This window comes from Misgurnus anguillicaudatus, chromosome 23 (assembly GCF_027580225.2).
Source record: "Misgurnus anguillicaudatus chromosome 23, ASM2758022v2, whole genome shotgun sequence".
In the NCBI taxonomy this organism is placed as follows: domain Eukaryota; kingdom Metazoa; phylum Chordata; class Actinopteri; order Cypriniformes; family Cobitidae; genus Misgurnus; species Misgurnus anguillicaudatus.
This window is the reverse complement of record NC_073359.2, coordinates 4,578,771-4,597,022: the sequence shown is the minus strand read 5'-3', so window position 1 is coordinate 4,597,022 and position 18,252 is coordinate 4,578,771. Positions and strand designations below refer to the sequence as shown.

At 35.8% G+C, this 18,252-nt stretch overlaps 3 protein-coding genes across 3 annotated transcripts in view; all 3 read left to right on the top strand.

Moving 5' to 3' along the window:
- Positions 1–16,856, top strand: part of LOC129454154 (uncharacterized) — a 49,292-nt gene extending 32,436 nt beyond the window's left edge. Inside the window, exon 7 of the transcript XR_012365704.1 lies at positions 16,580–16,856. The gene's annotated coding sequence lies outside the window, so the exon portion shown is untranslated. The remainder of the gene's footprint in view (positions 1–16,579) is intronic.
- LOC141359602 (uncharacterized) overlaps positions 501–18,252 on the top strand; it is a 39,989-nt gene continuing 22,237 nt past the window's right edge. Inside the window, exons 1-6 of the mRNA XM_073862318.1 lie at positions 501–546; positions 4,463–4,672; positions 6,228–6,372; positions 6,471–6,554; positions 7,341–7,360; positions 13,146–13,214. Of these exons, the coding sequence (XP_073718419.1) occupies positions 501–546; positions 4,463–4,672; positions 6,228–6,372; positions 6,471–6,554; positions 7,341–7,360; positions 13,146–13,214 (574 nt within the window). The remainder of the gene's footprint in view (positions 547–4,462; positions 4,673–6,227; positions 6,373–6,470; positions 6,555–7,340; positions 7,361–13,145; positions 13,215–18,252) is intronic.
- LOC129454182 (uncharacterized) lies at positions 13,830–16,856 on the top strand. Its single transcript, XM_073861539.1, has 4 exons — positions 13,830–14,073; positions 14,207–14,530; positions 14,723–14,932; positions 16,503–16,856. Exons 1-4 carry the CDS (start codon positions 13,878–13,880, stop codon positions 16,526–16,528), a joined length of 756 nt encoding a protein of 251 aa, XP_073717640.1. The 5' UTR covers positions 13,830–13,877; the 3' UTR covers positions 16,529–16,856.

Genomic DNA, 18,252 nt, shown 5'->3' with positions numbered 1-18,252 from the left:
GGCAATGTTGGGTCATGGGGGGGCTCCAGTTTCTTGGACTTTTCTTAGGGCCCCCAAAATTATAAACACAACACTGTTTACAGGACTCTCCAACAAACAACAGCTACACGTAAAGATAAGAATAGTTGTCAGATTATGTAAAATTCAGGCATGTTATAAAATGCTTTCCTTCTTCTTGTGCTATGAAAAGTGTCAAAAAGTGAAGGAGAGTCTTTCTTTAACATCCGCTTGAGTACGATAATCAGATCATTAAATGATCTACCACAACTTCAGATATTGACACAACTTTACAAACCGGTTGAAGTCGGAGATCTCCACGAGCACGTATGTATTCACATGTATATGTATTGAATCTTTGAAATGTTACAAAAAACAATCATGTTAGTTTTATTTTACTGTAATAACTGTCTGATGATTTGAGCGTCACAATGATGTTTTATTTTTTCTCAGGAATAAGAAAAGAGTTTTGGGTCTAATGTGACTTTCTACAAAACTACATCATGAACTTCAGACTCTCATCATTGATCCTGCTGTTACACATTCAAGGTATGAACACTTTGGAGTAGATGACAGTTTTGTGGTTGTTGGACATTTGGGAAAAGCATCAGTGTTGTTTACTGCATTAAGACAGTGATATAAGACAAGAGTCAGTACAAACTTTAATTATTCAAACAAGAAAATGTACAGCTGTCACCAGGGCAGTGCCCTTTCAAAAGTAAACTTTATTTTTACCTAAACAGTGTATATAAGTATCTCAAAGGTACATATTAATACATCTGAGGTATGTAAATACTTATTAGGACATAATATTTCTGACAGTGTAAGTAGAGATAACAACACTGAAATAAAACTTGAATTGGTTAAACTATAAATGCATGAAATGGTAAATAATACAATTAACGGTTTCAAATGTGTATGAGATATTACCTGATACTATAGAGAACAGAGAAAGAAAGAGAGACACCACTAGATACGTCCGTTTGTAATCGTATTAAGAAGCCTTCATGTAGTTGGAGCTGATGGTGTAGTGGGCGACCCGAGTTTGATTCCCGGCTCGTGGTCATTTGCTGATCTCATACCCTTCTCTCCTCCCTGTACTTTCCATGTCCTCCCCTAACCTCACTATTGAATAAAGACAAAACTGGCCAAAAAATCTAACAAAAAAGCCTTCATGTAAACACCTAAATCAATACGATTGAGGTTCAGGGACGTGCACAGACATTTTGAGGGGCAGGGGCTCAAGTGAAATAAAGGGCACTTCTCATCATTATGTATATTTTTTTTCTTTTTTTTTTTAAACAAAAAGTATATATATTAACGCAATTCTGACTTCCTTTTTAAAAAAATATTTTAAAAGTTCAAAAAAGTTCAAACTCACGCAATTGTTTAATTTTCAAAAGATGTCTACAAAATAATCAGTTGTTCACACAGACACAATGGTCTCCTTAGTAGTCTAGGTTTATAGAGCAGCAAAGGAAGCCATTACACAATGTGCATGTTTTGAAAACATTAAATTACACATTAATTACAAATTTGTTAAAATGCTAAAAACAAAGTTGTGACTGCTGAGTTAGCCCTACATGCCAATAAATGCTATATCATATGCTAGCGTTTAGCTAATTAGTTGTTAGTTGTTACTCAAAATGTATTTTTGTCTGATAAGGGCTCAAAATATAAGGTCTGTTTACTAATGTGAGCTTCTGGCATGAGCCTCAGAGCAGAGCAATCAGAGCAGAGCTCAACATTATTATTCATGACCCTTTCAAATAGAGCAAAAATAGACCATTTAATTAAAATGACAAATTCTAGGGTTGTAAATAGACATGTAAAAACGTTTCTGGATCATTTTTGCACTTAATAAAGCAACATACCTTCTATGTAATTGTCAAAGAACAATTTAACATATTATGACAACACATCCTATTGCACCTTTAATCTTAGGTTTCAAATTTATTAGGGTTACACATGTCAGAAACAACAAATATAGATTAGGCCTATTTTATTTGTATTTTATATTTTACTTTTTTGTGATGTCAGTGAAAATTCAGACTGGGCAAGTAAAATACTGAACCATCAGATTTCTTCCCAATCTACTACATCACTCCAGTATACTACATTTTACTTATTTAACAGACATTACAAAAAAACGCAAACAAAAAGCTTACTACTGCAGTTAGCAATTATTTTATTGTTTGTGCTTTATTATTTTATGAGCAGTCTGTTTAAACTACATACACTACACTGTTACAAGTTTGCAACTCTTCATGTTAATATGGGATTGCCATGGAAAACAATGTCCCTGAATCGGTATGTGTAAAAACGTGTCCCATATTGCATAAAACTGTTAATATAAGAATGCTTTCCTCACACACTTACCGGTAGCTGCCTGCATAATCATGCACATGATCGCGTCTCGTTCGGGCTCACGGGCTGAGCTTTGGCGCTTAAAGCGCGCGAATGATGCAGCACGAGTGTAGACAAACCAATCAAAAGCGAAGTAAGTTAGAGAGGCGGGACTAAGGAAAGGTAAAGCCAATCATATTAGCGATTTGAATTTTGGAGGCGGGACTCATCTGTTAACCGTTTGTGTGCCGCAAATAGCGCTATTTTTCTTTATATAAGAGTTTAAATCTCATTTAAATGATTTCTGAATAAATTCATGTTAAATTAAATAAGCAACAAGTAAAAAACACAAGAAACAGACAGACATAAGTTGTTATATGAATAAAGATCATATTATTATTTTTTTTTAAAAGCACCCCAGAAAAAAGGGCACTTTCTCTCCAGGAATAAAAAGGGCAGGTGCTCAAGCCCCCTTTGATGTCTATGTGTGCACGTGCCTGTTGAGGTTGATCGGATGCAAATTTGTATCGTATTGAAGGGGTTGGTGTTCTTACTCATGTGTACTCTGCTAGTCTAGTAAGTTATTGTCAAGTTTACTGTTAAGCATTCAAGTAGTTCCTGTCATAGTTTTGTGTAGTCTTATTCTGTTTATCATCTGTCTTTGTTGGTGCCTTTAGGTGTTTTAGGCACCAATTGGGTTTTCTTTTGTACCCCTCTCTCTCTCTCTCTCTCTCTCTCTCTCTCTCTCTCTCTCTCTCTCTCTCTCTCTCTCAGAGTAATACATTCCTATATTTTCTCTTCTATCAGGGATTCCTAGTTGTGATTTATATCAGCAACTCATTTGGAGAGTAATGTAATGACTTAGTTAATGCTGTTGGGTCAGTTTCCCAGACAGGGTTTAGATTAATCCAGAACTAGGCTTTAGTTATATTAAGACATTTAAGTAACTTTTACAAACATACGTTACACAAAAAAATACTGGTGTGCATCTTGAAATAAAACATTGGCACTGATAAGTTGATAGATAGTTAGTAACATTTTACAATAAAGTTGAATTTGTTAACATTATATATACATCAGCTAACTTCAGTAGGTCAGATTAAAAAGAAAAATGTATAAATAAACTCAGGTTATTTCAGATTAAGTTACATCATTGTTCTCTAGTCCAGAATTTTACATTACATTTACATTATACTGGGTTACGAATGTTAATAATATTTTATATTTATTTTCAGGGTCCCTAACATTGGATAACTTTAATGTAACCTGTAATGAACTGAATATTTGTGCTCTGAGGGGGACATGGATGATAGTGAGGTGTGATTACTCAAACATCAACATCAAAACTGGGTTCTGGTTCAGTCAGAAACAGAGAACAAACTGGAGAAACAAAGATGAACCTGAAGATTTGACTTTAGATTCAGATTACTCAGGACGAGTGGATCAAGAGATCACTAAAAACAACTCACGACTAACAATAAGAGATCCAAAAGAGAGAGACAGTGGAGAATATCAGCTCATGGTCATTATGAAGGATGGAGTTAAACATCTCAGCTCAGTCACAGTCAATCTAACAGTTTCAGGTACATTTACATTCTCATCAGTCCAGTTAAACTCTTTTCATTTCTCATCTAATGTAAGGTTTTGATTATTTAGTTTTACAGGTGAAGATGAATCCTGAATCTACAGGACAGCGAGTAAAACTGAGCTGTGATTCCTCCTGCCCTTTAACATCTGAAAATTATTACTACTGGTTCAAGAATGGACAATATTTTACATTTGACCAAACTATATTTGTGTCATCCAGTGAAAACACTGACAGTTATTCCTGCTTTGAGTGGTCTGGTTCAGTTCCCTCTTCATCTGTGTGTGAGTCTGACATTTATAAAATATTTAAATTAAAATGGAAGAACAAACTTTGCAGTTTTCTTGTTGATTCATATACAGTATGAGTGTGTTTGTAATTGATTGTGAATGTTACAGCAGTATTTTGTGACTCTTTCAGGTCTTTCTAACAGTAGCTGTTGGGGTGTGACTTACACCTCTACAAGAGTTTGTGCTTTAGTGGGATCAACAGTAAATATTCACTCTTCATACTCACATCCCACTGGATATACAGTAAATAAAACATCCTGGCATTACTATCATCATGGGGAACTCAGTGATCTGCGTGAGGATCATCAGTTTGCTGGTCGTGTGGAGTTTGTGGGAAACACACTGAGAGTCAAAGACGTCAGCACAAATGACACTGGAATATATCAGTTCAGGATCATCACTAACACATCAGATGAAGTTTCTGGTTATCCTGGAGTCTATCTTAAAGTTACAGGTAACTGCTCATAATAAACTCTCTGTAAAGCTGCTTTCACTGATCAGATTTGATGAATATATTTATGCTACTGTTTTAGGGTCCTTACAATTTTTTTATCTTTTGTTAAACGATGAGTAGATTACATTTTAAATATTAAAATATCAATGCTATCAATCATTTGAGTTATTCATCTTAAATTTCATCTCGTCTGAACACTGTATGATGTTTATGTTGTGAATGTTACACTTGTTTTTGAGGTTGTCCATGTTGAAAATAATATAATGTGTTTTGTACTGCATATATGATGCTGCTGTATCTGAATGGCTTCATTAGTTGGACTATTCAGTTTACCAGCTTGCAAGAATGGTTGATTGAATGCTGGTAAATAGTGTAAATATGTTGCTCAAGCAGCCAGGCCAGCAGCAAATCAGCACTTACCAGTCTAATCCAGTATTAAAACTGAAGCTGGTATAAACTGGTTTTATGAGTTGTTACACGTTCTGTCTAAGTGTGCGATTTGTGACAAACTTGCAAAGTTGATCAAGACTTTATGTTGATATTGAGGACACTCATCACAGAGATCTTCAGATTTAAAACAAATACGCTAATCAACATTTGACATTGATCAAAAAAGTTAATAAAAGATGCTCTTAGATAAAAATGTTTTTAATCACTTCAAATGTTGACTGTATATTTATGTTGAACTCGTGTGTTTGACAGATGCTTTTATTTGAAGCATTTTGAACTGCGTTCACATTATATATTTTATTTGTATGTGTGTGTTTGACTGCATTATCTTGCCATTGTTCACATCATACTGAATTGAGTGGAATCAAACATTTCAGACCTAATTTTAAAAAGTAGTTGACGTGAACTTTGTTATATTAAATCTCAGGTACACATGTGAGAAGCAGTCCAGACCCTGTGATAGATGGAGAAAAAGTGATATTAAGCTGTTCAACTGAATGCACTCTGGATAACAAACATACTTACATCTGGTATAAGAATGGACAACAGGTAACAGATGGATTGAGATTATTAAACAAGCTGTACCTGGACTCAATCAACAGTGAGGAGCTACAAGAGTATTCCTGTACTGTAAGAGGTAACACAACATCTCATCATACATCTGATGAAATTATATAAGAGAGAGTTTCAGTCCTTGATGCTGATTGGTTTATTTACAGCTATGACATCATCACTGAGCTACTTTCACTGTGCAGCACTTATAGATGATCATTAATATTGTAGCAGTTATAGTTTATATGTCAAACACTTCAGTATATCTCACAATGAAAGAAACATTTGTGTCATTATTATTTTTATTTTATAGCAATTTGTTTTATTAAAAGATTTCATACATTTGTCTCTGTGACAGTCTGTAAGTCACGGGTTAAAGGTCATTGCTCTCTTCAGTTGTGATGATATTTATAATGTAGCACAGCCTCTCATACCTGCATTCAGGTGATCTATCTGATAGATTTACTGTATTGATTTTAACATCATGAGTCTTTGTAATGAAGATGAAGAGTAAAGATATGTTCTGAAGTTTCTGAGGTTTGTCTTTCTTCAGATTCAATGGACAGAAACAATGAAACAACTGACAGAAACAACAAAGAAATGGACAAAGCCACTGAAGCAGTAGTGTACAGTTCAGTGTTTGTTCCTCTGTTGGTGTTTCTGCCTCAGTTTCTCATTATAGGAGCTGGATGGATCTGGTAAGTAAAAATATCAAGTAAAACTCAAAACTGCATAACATACAGTGAATATTCTGATATGAATTCAGATTGTAAGAGTGTGAATTTTGACCCTACAGGTTTTTCATCAGAATGAATAAATTGAACTCATCTGGAAACAAAACTGATGACAAAGAAATAGAGGTGAGAAAATCTGTATATCTGTATGTTAAATAAACTAATGGTCAGATTTTATAACATTATCTCTTTCTGTGTGTTTCTCATTGTTAGATGTTGCAGGTCTGTGAGTAGATCAGCTGTCTGTCCATCAGAACTACTGGAGTGATGTCACAACTCTCTTTATGACATCATCACCTAGCAACAGTCAAAACTTCACATTATGTACTCTGGTGACAGCAAAGATTTATTTGACATCTTAACAAAGTGTTGTGAAACATCCCTTTTAATGACAAGCTCAGTGTAAATAATATAATGCTCAAATACATGTTTTTTTTAGTTATGTTAGGATTTTTTACAGGGCTGTGCCTTAAACTTGCAGTTATGAAAGCATTTGTTCAGTTTACATTTTACATTTAAAAATTTTAAGCTTATAAAGATGTTTATCTGTGTGTGTGTTATTGTTATTTTTAGGCTGGGTTTTATATAAATAATTTACATGACATTTCAGTATTTAAAAATAGTATTAAAAGTCCTTTATATTAGTGAACCTTAATTTTGTTCTGAATTTGTTTTATTTTTATTTTGTCTATGTAATAGTGTGTATTTTTCATCCAAGTCTCCCTCAAAAGGAAAAGGGGACTTCTTAGTTTAATAAAGATTTATTAAAATAAAAATACACATAAAATTCTAATTGATCAGTAACTGTTTTAAAGGGACAATTCACCCAAAGATGAAACTCTGTCATTTCCTTATTTGACACTGACAGTATTCAATGACTTTCATATTTGTTGTTTCTACTATGTGAAATATCTTCATTTTGTGTTCAACAGAATAAATGCAGGAAATTCATGTAAGTAGTCTAGTGATTGTCTTCATTTCCCTATCAACATATACAAGTAAAACATAGTAAAAAAGGTGGACGTCCGTGACATCACCCATAGGAGCATTTTTGAAGCCAATAGTAGGCTGTGCCTGCCGTCACTTGCAGCGAAAATGGGTAAAGAGGCGGGACGTGGTTGAAGTTAAGCAGGCTGGTTGCTGAAACCACGCCCACCTAACTCAACTCTTGTGACGGCAGTGACTGTTCACCCGTCACTCAAGTGGCCACGCCCTTAATTATGCAGCACTTTAAGGTTTAATATAATTTAAACAGATGAGTTACAAAAAACTCACCCCCTCACAGTTGTCAGGGCAAAAACAATTTTTTATAACATTCAAAAAAAAAAAATTCTGCTCTATAGATGGGCATTTTAACATTGTGGTTTATGGGAATTGCGTCCGGTTGATGAATTGCAGTTTAAATCACTTCTGTATTGGCTTCATCAGAGAGATTAGAAGGTTATCCCTTTTTTCTTACTATGGAAGTCAATCAATCAGTTGTGTGCTTAACATCATTTATCAAAATATTTTCTTTTGTGTTAATCAGAAAAAAATAATTTATACAGATTTAGAACAACATGCGGATGAGAAAATAATGACAGAATTTTCATTTTATTGTGAACTATCCCTTTAATATCTTACCCATTGCAAGAAAAAAATCCAGGTTAGTTCATTTTAGGACATATTTTTTACTTCTTAATACAACACAATTTAATCTAGCCTGACTACGTCAGACTTCGTACTTCCGCTAAATTTCATTACGCTTCTGTACTCAGTCTGAGATACCTCCCATTCAAACCATTTTCCCCCGGTCTCAAAACGACCGTCCAATCAACGAACACAGGGCGGGCTGAGAGCCGTGACGTAGACGCTAAACGCCGAATCACGGTTGTAGTTTGTTGTGGACATGGAGACACAGAAAGCTCTGTTGTGGAGAACCGGCACTTGCCAACTTAAACCCGAACAAGAAAAGTGTTTGTTAAACATTTGAATGGAGATTATGTTGTTGCCCTACTCCCGACAAGTTTTTGGAAAAGTTTAATTTATCAACTTTACCGATCGTCAGCGAGAAACTGTGTGCAGCACAGCTTGACGTGCACAACGATCGAGAAATCATGGAAAGGAATTATATTGTTCACAGTTAATGGTGGAGGACGCGTGGGCAAGCATTCTTTGGTGACATTCCTGATTAACCAGAAAATAAGGTAGGAAGATTTAATTTACATATGGTTATGGTTGTCTGGTGGAAGAGTTTGAGAGGAGAGAGGGGCTTTCCTCTCGTTAGACGTGAGTGGAAAGCCACCGTAAGGATAGTGTTCAACTAGCTCTGGCCCGATTTACTTTACATAATCTGCAAAAGTCGTTCATAGCCATGTTAACTCTGGTATTTCGCTCGATGGATTTGTTTTCACACCATACGTGTATTTTACAGCAGAGATTCGATGCGGCTGATCCGGCGCATAAAGCACATCATATCCAAATGTTATGTGTGATTGGCTTACGTTTAGACCAATGATTTTAAACTTCAGACAAGCCCCTCCCACGAGAAGGAAAACGATTGTCAATTATGCCCAGCCAGACTCTGTCTATGAAGAGAAGCAAAATAGCAGAGGATGGTATTACCAGGCTAAATTTAATCCTTAACACATTTAAAAACGGAAAATGCATATGCAGTGAACAGTACATTAAATCATTAATTTATTAAAAGGGAAAATTGGTCTCGTACACACTGCAAACTTTCTGGAGTGACAACCGCATTAAACTGCGGGAGTGAATCCCCTAAATGTTCGTTTCATGTCTGTACGAAACAAGACTCACTCCCGAAAATGTGATGATTGACACAGAAATAACCATAGCAACGTTCTGCCGCCTCGCGTGCTTATCACTCACAGCTTTGACCAAAATTATAACAGCATTGTGTTTTGCAATAAACCTCCGCCTTGGCGTTGTGTATTTTTACGCTTTTGTGAGGCTGCTTCACAGCGCGGAGCGTGCGGTCTTGCAGTGTTGAGAGGTCCACGTCTTTTTTGTACGTAAATACCATTTTGCCGCTTAACCGTTTATGGCTTTTGGCTCATGAAGCGATCAAGTTTTTGGTGTTAATAAAGTGTGAGGGTGCCGGTCCAAATAGTTTGATCTTTGAGGTAAAGCATTTAGATTTATTTCAGTTTATTATTGGATTTTTCTTGTTCGCTGTTTTTTTTTAGTGCAAGATCTGGCAACACTAGTCAGCAAACGCTTGTGCCTCATTTTCTGAACCGCGCATACAGAAGACTTTTTCCTCTTCTTAGCATTTATTTTTTTCAGAAGAGAGACCTGTCCTTTTTATGATGAACGTTTAAACACTTGATTAGTTGTTCAGTTCGGTAATGTACACACTGTGCAGAGTTGTCAATACCTGCATTTTGCAGGAGTTAATTCGGTTGTAGAATGCGGTTGTGAGTCCGGTACTGAACTGTGTGTGTACAGAACAGGATTAAGCATTAAAAGGTGAAGTGACAACCGAATTAATATGCAGTGTGTACGGGACCATTAAAGGCGGAGTGCACAATGTTTGAAAGCCAATGTTGATATTTGAAATCACCTAAACAAACACGCCCCTACCCCAATAGAATCTGGACCTTCTTTTAAAAGACCCGCCCCACACATACACAACCCGGCAAGGATGTCAGTTAGTAGACGCGCTCCTTACTGCTGATTGGCTATAAGTGTGTTTTGGTAGTCGGCCCGTCTCCTTTTCCAAAGCGTTTTTCAAACATTGCGCACTCCGCCTTTAAACCACCGAAGGCTGCACGCGCCAGGTGATGTTCTTAAAATGACCGCTTGAGGGCGCTTAGGTTGCTATTATACAAACCTCCGTGGTTCTTTATTATAAATATCAGATTTTGCTGATAATTTTTTTTAATCAAATGTCTATTCATATTGTATGGAAGGTATTTTTGGACTTTTTAAAATTAATTAATTAAATGATAAAATAAAAATAAAATCGCAAAATATGTCCCAAATTTGAAAATTAAATGATAAAATAAAAATTAAAACATTATATTAAATGATTTCATTTTTAATGTGATAAAGCATCGGCCAAATTGAAAAATAAAATTAAATTGATGATTTGAGATTTCATTTTCCATATAATCTTGAGGCACGACTGACACAAAATAAAAAGTAAAGTAGCACTGGGTGTGAAAAAGACACTTTAGTTAACTGAATAAAAAATTAAAACTAATAAAATACTAACTCTGTCTGTTAGGGAGAATTAAACATTTGTAAGAGCATTGGTGACCTGTAACTTCAGATTAAGACAAGTGAACTAATTTTATATGTAGTTTAGGATAGCAGGTAGAGTATTTATTTATAAGTTTCTATTATTTAATTCACATTTTAGTTTTGTAACATTATTTATAGCCCTTCTTGCTATGTGGAAGCTCAACCAGCAGAGGTCACTCTATCCCCTTCTGTTTGAAGGGTGTGCAGAACTTCACCTGCCTTCCAGCTCCTCTTTCTATGACACTATAGCTGCTAAAAACTCTCAGCATCCACCATCTACTGTTACCCCTTCTGTGTCGAAACAAAACTCTTCCAAAACAAATCTATAAAGTTGTATACTTTTTATTTTCCTTTGCATTTTTCTCCTGTGTAATATACTTATTATGGAAGTAAAGTAGATGAAATATTTTTATGCAGCTTGTAGTTCTCATTAGTTATGTAGACCTGTGTGTGAAACCTAGCCTTACTCAGTCAAAAATGATCTCTAGCTCTGGGACTTTCAGATCTTTAAAGTTAAAGTTAGAAAATTAAATCATTTAGTTCCATTACATTAAATTACCAGGTATACAGCGATGATGCAGTTGCTGTGAAATTTACTATTTTATTCTATTACATTGACTACGGCAAAAGATAAGATATTAGATACACAAATTACTAGATTCACTGTTTAGAGTTACGAGAAGTGTAGCGTTTAGGACATCTGCTGTTACCCGCTGTGTAAATGCAACAAGAACAGCATATTTACACATTCAATGACATTTAAACAATTGCAAAAGTTTTTATTACAGGAAATATTTAATATGACATTGTGATGAAAGAATTAGCATAAAGTTATAGTATGTTGCGTGTGTGTGATATAAATGTAGCCTATATAGTTATAATGTGAACGTGACTAAAGACTTTTCTCAGTAAGAACTGAGAAAAACAATATAAATTTTGTAGCCTATCAATTCCTAGTTTTCTTTTTCATTTTATAAATGGAAACAATAAATGAAAATACAACTGGTTGATTGCTTTCCGTTTTTGATTTTAAAACGGATATGGAATTGATGGATGATACCCAGGGGCACGTTCAAGCTCACACGTTCAAGGCGGTTGCTACGGTTTCCGGGTTGAACGACATGTTTCCTGGAAACGGTGTGCAACAGGTTTTAGATGCATTTTCTCTTGTTTGGTGGGTGTGTCAGAAATGTCGGCCCAATCAGCGGCAAGATGTATAAAACCACGCGGTAGTAAAGAGACAGCTCGCTCAATGGGTTCAAGTTGGAATGTTGTCTTTCATTCTGGACGGTAAGGTCAGTGACTGTAACATTGAGGGTATTTTACAGTATTAAACACACATTTATAATGATTTCATCAGGCTTCAGAAACATTTTAAAAAGAACAGAAAGAATGGCCTCTCAGCTACCGTAGTTGCAACTCTTGCGTCATCACAACAGGGCGTTCAACACATCACTGTTTCTGTTAAATAAACGTTGTGCAACGTTTTGTCGGGGCAGATTTTCCCCTGACCCTGCAGGCACCATCTCGTGATCATCCACCATCTAGACTTTTGTAAAGAGTTACTAAGGTAAAATTAAAACAGCTTTTATAATGTTTAGTTTTACAATTAAGCTGAAGTTGACAATTAAAATTTTCCTAAAAGTTTATCTCACTGATCATTTACTGATAACTAGATATAGATACACTTTTCTGGGGAGGTTGCTAGCTAGTTCTAGATATTTTTTTCACAATGGCTATGTTTACATGCACAAAATTTGTGAATCCGACTAAATTTAATACGATTGAAGGTTACGACGATACAGTTTGCATGCACCCTAAACATTGCAATCTGATTTGTTCGTTTACATGTAGATTATTTAGAATACGAACCGAAAGTCTGCGCAAGCGGACAGCCAGGGTTGCCAGACTCACGTTTCAAAATCATCCGACTGGACGTCCAAAACTAGCCAAAAAGCATCACAATGACTATTCACAGCCCAAATACCAATAACTTATCAATGAAATCATTTAATCTTTAACTCGCAGAAAAAAACAACTGGTGGAAACAGTTTATCCCAAATCTAAACTCGAAAAAAAGCAGAGGACTTGGCAACGCAACGCTCGCGACAGCATCTCTCGTTGGAGTTCACGCTTTACTCTGTATAAAAGTCAAAACTGAGTTGGAGTTGTTCTTAAGAAGTTTTCCGATATATGTAATGAAAACACACTTTTCAAAAGTCAGAACACTATTTTATTGCTTTAAGCAGCCTAATGTTTTAAAAGTATAAACAAACGCTGCAGAATTTAGTACAGCGCGTGACCCCATTAATGCTGTTGTTGATGCGTGTTTCTGTGACGAGATTCATAAATATAATATGTGAACTTGGAGCGCAAATGTTCTGCGCGTGTGCACAACGTATTTTTGCATCCGATTGAGAAAGTCACAGTCAAACTAACATTGTGTTTTTATCAGCAATAAGAAAAGTTCTTCTTTAATGTTTTTGTAGCTGAGTTTCTACAAAGAGAAATCATGAACTTCAGACTCTCATCACTGATCCTGCTGTTACACATTCAAGGTATGAAACACAGTTTTGTTGTTGTACTGAAATACGTCAATTCATTATATATTTGTTAAAAGTATGTCAGATTTTAAACTAGTTTAGTCTAATTAAATTTACATTGCTGAACTCCAAAGGCTGGATTCTCGATTCTCTAATCTCTCATCTTGCTCTGTAATTTTAATGAAGTTAAACACAGATAATCTACAAATATTATTAATGTTACGGTTACGGTTACTTCTTCAGGGTCCCTAACATTGGATAACTTTAATGTAACCTGTGATAAACTGAACATTTGTGGTGCGAGGGGAGAACTGGTGACAGTGAGGTGCGATTACTCAAACATCAACATCACAACTGGGTTCTGGTTCAGTCAGAAACAGAGAACAAACTGGAGAAACAAAGATGAACCTGAAGATTTGACTTTAGATTCAGATTACTCAGGACGAATGTATCAGATGATCACTGAAGATTACTCAGATCTCACAATAAGAGATTCGAGAGAGAGAGACAGTGGAGAATATCAGCTCATGTTCATTATGAAGGATGGAGTTAAACATCTCAGCTCAGTCACAGTCAATCTAACAGTTTCAGGTACATTTACATTCTCATCAGTCCAGTTAAACTCTTTTCATTTCTCATCTAATGTAAGGTTTTGATTATTTAGTTTTACAGGTGAAGATGAATCCTGAATCTACAGGACAGCGAGTAAAACTGAGCTGTGATTCCTCCTGCCCTTTAACATCTAAATATAATTACCGCTGGTACAAGAATGGACAACATTTAACATTTGCCCAAAGCATATTTGTGTCATCCAGTGAAAACACTGACAGTTATTACTGCTCTGAGTTTGATTCAGATCTCTCTTCATCTGTGTGTGAGTCTGACATTTACACAATATTTAGATTAATTATATATTAAATTAGCAGTTTTCTTGTTGATTTATATACAGTATGAGTGTGTTTGTGATTGATTGTGAATGTTACAGCAGTATTTTGTGACTCTTTCAGGTGTTTCTAACAGTAGCTGTTGGGGTGTGACTTACACCTCTAGAAGAGTTTGTGCTTTAGTGGGATCAACAGTAAATATTCACTCTTCATACTCACATCCCACTGGATATATAGTAAATAAAACATACTGGTATTACCATCTTTATGGGGCATTCAGAGATCTGCTTGAGGATCGTCAGTTTTCTGGTCGTGTGGAGTTTGTGGGAAACACACTGAGAATCAAAGACGTCAACACGAGTGACACTGGACATTATCAGTTCAGGATCATCACTAACAGATCAGATAAAGTTTCTGGTTCTCCTGGAGTCTATCTTACTGTTACAGGTAACTGCTGATAACAAACTCTATGTAGTGCAGCACTCATTATACTGAAGCATTATAGTTCGAGTAGGAGTCTGATATCAGCACGACTGTGATTAGAGGTTTAGGTCATGCTTTATCAATCGAGCTAAATCAAAAATATGAGGCCCAACTTTGAAAAGTAGTTGATGTGAACTCTGTTTTATGAAATCTCAGATACAGAGGTGAGAAGCAGTCCAGACCCTGTGATAGATGGAGAAAAAGTGATATTAAGCTGTTCAACTGAATGCACTCTGGATAACAAACATACTTACATCTGGTATAAGAATGGACAACAGGTAACAGATGGATTGAGATTATTAAACAAGCTGTACCTGGACTCAATCAACAGTGAGGAGCTATATGAGTATTCCTGTACTGTAAGAGGTAACACAACATCTCATCATACATCTGACTTTACTGTTACACTGTAAAAAGTAAACAGTTGGATCAACTTAAATAAGTTCAGTTGGTAATACCTAAAACATTAAGTTGTTTCTTATTGTGAAATTAAAGTAAAATTTTAAGTAGTTTTAGTTACCGACTGAAGTAACTCTTTAAAGCTACAGTCGGAAACTCTGGAGGATTGAGATGATTTCGAATGTTTTCAATTTTTTTGCCCCTCCCACACTACCACAAGCAACCTCATATCGAGCTCGTCCTCAGCAGTGCGTGTTTAAGCATACTTAGATTACTTACATAACAATCAGAAATACAATAAATGGTTGATAAAGCACAATTACCTGTCAAGAAGAAATGTGACAAGCTCTGCATCCAGCTAGAACCCTTTAAAAGCTCATAGATCCCTCCACCTTTCAAATGCTGGTCCGATATTGATCCTAGTTTTATTACAGGCACGGTCGCTTTCTATCTTCGTTTCCTTGGTTGTTTTCTTTTCATTGGTTGTTCTGCTAGCTCTGGTTGTTAGCCAAGGAATCGGAAGTTTGTTAGTGAATGTTGTCTCTGCCATCACGCTGTGTTCAATATAAGGTGGATTCATGTGATATTAGGTTTGTTCGACTTCAAGTAGCGCCGCAAGAACCGACAGCCGGGTGACGTCAAAGTACTGCGAGAGCGAGACGAAATTAGACTGTATGATTTCTCTAATCGTTTTCGCTGTACTTTCGCGTCATCCCGCTGTCGGTTCTTGTGGCGCTTCATGGAGTCAAACAAGCCTAATGTAACACACGCACGGGGGGAGGGGGGATCTGTGGCGTGTGCAGGAACTGTGATTGACAGGCAGATTTTACACAGCCCTGCGCTGATTGGACCAGATGAACCGAGAGCGGTGGATTTTTGCCAACCGAAATAACAGGCTCTAGGTGGAGGTAGAAGTTGATCCAACTTTTCACTTGTTACAGTGTAAATGATAAAATAGATAGTTTCAGTCCTTGATGCTGATTGGTTTATTCTCAGCTATGACATCATCACTGAGCTACTTTCAGTCTCACTGTGCAGCACTCATAGCTGATCATTAATATTGAAGTAAGATTCTACAAAATTACAGAAATGTTCAAGTACAAGCACACATCTTGGTTAGTTATTGCCTAATAAATCAAATAAGTCACTGGCGCAGCTTCTGCAGGTTTCAAAGTCAGGTGTCGGTGTGCCGCGTTGTTTTGTGCACCATCATTACTGGGGAAACCCCTAAAAAAAGAAGATGAGGAACCCCAATCAAGGTGAAATCATTATTTTCTAACGCAAGCTGTACTTTAAATGTACTAACACAACCAAAAGTGAAAGTGTTTTAGCGCTGTCAGTGGCACTGAACGGCATAACGCATCACTCAGAACTTTTGTGTTATTTTGAAAATATGCACACAGCTGTCATGATGGTTATTTGCTGAGTAGCGCTGTGATAACGGCTGCAGTGAGACTGAAATCTGAGAATCACAGAAAAGTCTAATTCTGAATGTTCTGCCTTTTCTGAATATAACTGAGTTTGTATCTTTTTTCAGATACAATGGACAAAACAAATGCTTAAACACATAAAAATGGTATGATACTGATTAAAACAAGGCTTGTCTTTCTGAAGGTTTGCTACTGTAAATGTTTTAATAAAGCTTTTTTGTACCTGCCTTTCTGAGATATTTATCCACATATTATATTTGTATTAAGACATTCATAATCGTCAGATAAATGTTATCTTTTGAATATATTTCTCTGTTTTCTGTTTTGACTGCAGTATGTGGTAACACTTTCTATGAAGTCTGTGTTTATAATGCATTATTGCAGGTATATTCCCTTATAATAAACATTATTATACTGTATGTTGTATTGTCTAATAAATAATCATTACAACAGTTACAATACATTATTTGTGGTTGCACCATTTATGAGTATGATGATTTATAACACATGACAAACTCCACATTGTTATCTTGTATCATAAGTACACGTTCTCATGTATTTTAAATTTCATATATTTGCATTGTATAATTGTCACTTGACCTAAAGCAGTAAATAAACCATAAGTCTTCTCATAAACATCCACAACGCTTTACATACAAATAACTGAAACAAACAGAAAGCTACAGATTGGGCTTTAATGTTCTTTAAAGGGAAAACGTGTCAGAAATCTCCAACATGTTTGTTACCAGCCTTACTCCACTATAGTGGGTCAATATTTATACCCAATCATTAAAATGGCACTCATAATACTGGCAAAGGCTTTAGTGGATCTTTTGTAGAGCATCAATGATCAGTGTACTGGTAATGTCTTGTAAACTCAACTATATCTTTAGTCAAACCTGGCCAGAAAAAAATGCTTACTAATTCTGTGACACATTTTGAGTCGTCCCAGATGAGCTGCCCAAAGTTTAGTTTGTCCCATTGTTAAACCTGTCCTTCATACACTAAAAGAAAGAACCATTTGCTGATTTCGATACAGAAGATTATTATGACAAAAAGTATCTAAAATAAAAGCCTATAATATTAATGTATACTCTTCTATAAATTATATAAAATTATAAATGATATAAATTATAGACTATAATACAATACACTAATGGTCAGTTTTCATTTTTTATCTCTTTCTGTGTGTTTGTCACTGTAAGACTCTAGTGCTGCAAATGTTTGTGTGCAGATCAGCAGAATTGCTGGAGTGATGTCACAACTCTCTTTATGACATCATCACCTAGCAACAGTCTCTCAGCAGTGACATCAGTGATGCAGTGATGTCATATACAGTAACATATTAATGACAGCTCAGTGTAAATAATCTAATGTTCAAATAGATGAATTATTCATTGAAGTATTGAGTTTATCATTCAACAGTCTTGTGTCAGTGTCAGATCAACTGTAACATCACAATGAATAAATCCTGTAAAAACTTTGCTATAGTGCATCTTTATGTAGATGATACTGTGATCTACTTCATCTTCACTATAAGTCAGGCTGTTATTGAACTCAATGCTGTTTTTAGTTAGGTTAAGATTTTATTACAGGGCTGAGCTTTAATCTTGTAGTTAGGAAAGCATTTGTTCAGTTTATTTTAAATGTTTTGGCTGCAGCAGTGTGGACTTCGGAGCGTAAAAATGACAGATGGGACACCCTACGGACTCATAGACTGAGCGAGCGTGCACAATTTAAGGCCACGAGACCGAAAGCCCACATAAGGTGCGCTATTAGGGACAGGACCTTAGTGGAGTAATGTTGAAGTTTTATGTGTTGTAGCTGTTGGGCTGTGACTTACACCTCTACAGAAGT